This window comes from Eimeria mitis, genomic scaffold, assembly GCF_000499745.2.
Source record: "Eimeria mitis Houghton genomic scaffold, Emh_scaff2534, whole genome shotgun sequence".
Lineage (NCBI taxonomy): Eukaryota > Apicomplexa > Conoidasida > Eucoccidiorida > Eimeriidae > Eimeria > Eimeria mitis.
The window spans coordinates 6,237-6,622 of record NW_013570874.1 but is presented as its reverse complement, the minus strand read 5'-3'; the positions used below and the strand labels follow the sequence as shown (position 1 = coordinate 6,622).

General features: G+C 63.0%; 1 protein-coding gene across 1 annotated transcript in view; it reads right to left on the bottom strand.

The window, feature by feature from the left end:
* The window catches only part of EMH_0055200 (uncharacterized protein), a gene marked incomplete at both ends in the record, with an annotated part of 7,775 nt that overhangs the window by 1,354 nt on the left and 6,035 nt on the right, over positions 1–386 (bottom strand). The window contains one exon of the mRNA XM_013497206.1: positions 125–386. Coding sequence (XP_013352660.1) covers positions 125–386 — 262 coding nt within the window. The remainder of the gene's footprint in view (positions 1–124) is intronic.

Sequence of the window (386 nt, the reverse complement as noted above, 5' to 3'; positions counted from 1 at the left end):
GCTGCTGCTCTGTGAGCTGCTGCTCTATATGCTGCTCCTGCTGCTGCTGCTGCTGTTGCTGCTGCTGCTGCTGCTGCTGCTGCTGCTGCGACGGCTGGCTGCTGCGGCTGCGTGCGAGACGGACAGCAGCAAGGAGACGACGGCCTAGCTTTGCAGCCCGGCCTCGTGTTTGCTGCTGCTGCTGCTGCTGCTGCTGTTGCTGCTGCTGCTGCTGCTGCGGGGCATCGATTTGTTGCTGCTCCCAAGCTGAAGGAGGGAGGAGACCTGCTGCTGCTGCAGCAGCAGAGGCTGCTGCTGCTGCTGCTGCTGCTTCTGTTGCGTTTTCTGCTGCTGCTGCTGCAGTGCCGCTGCTGTAGTGCTCACACTCATCCGCCTCCACCTCGTAC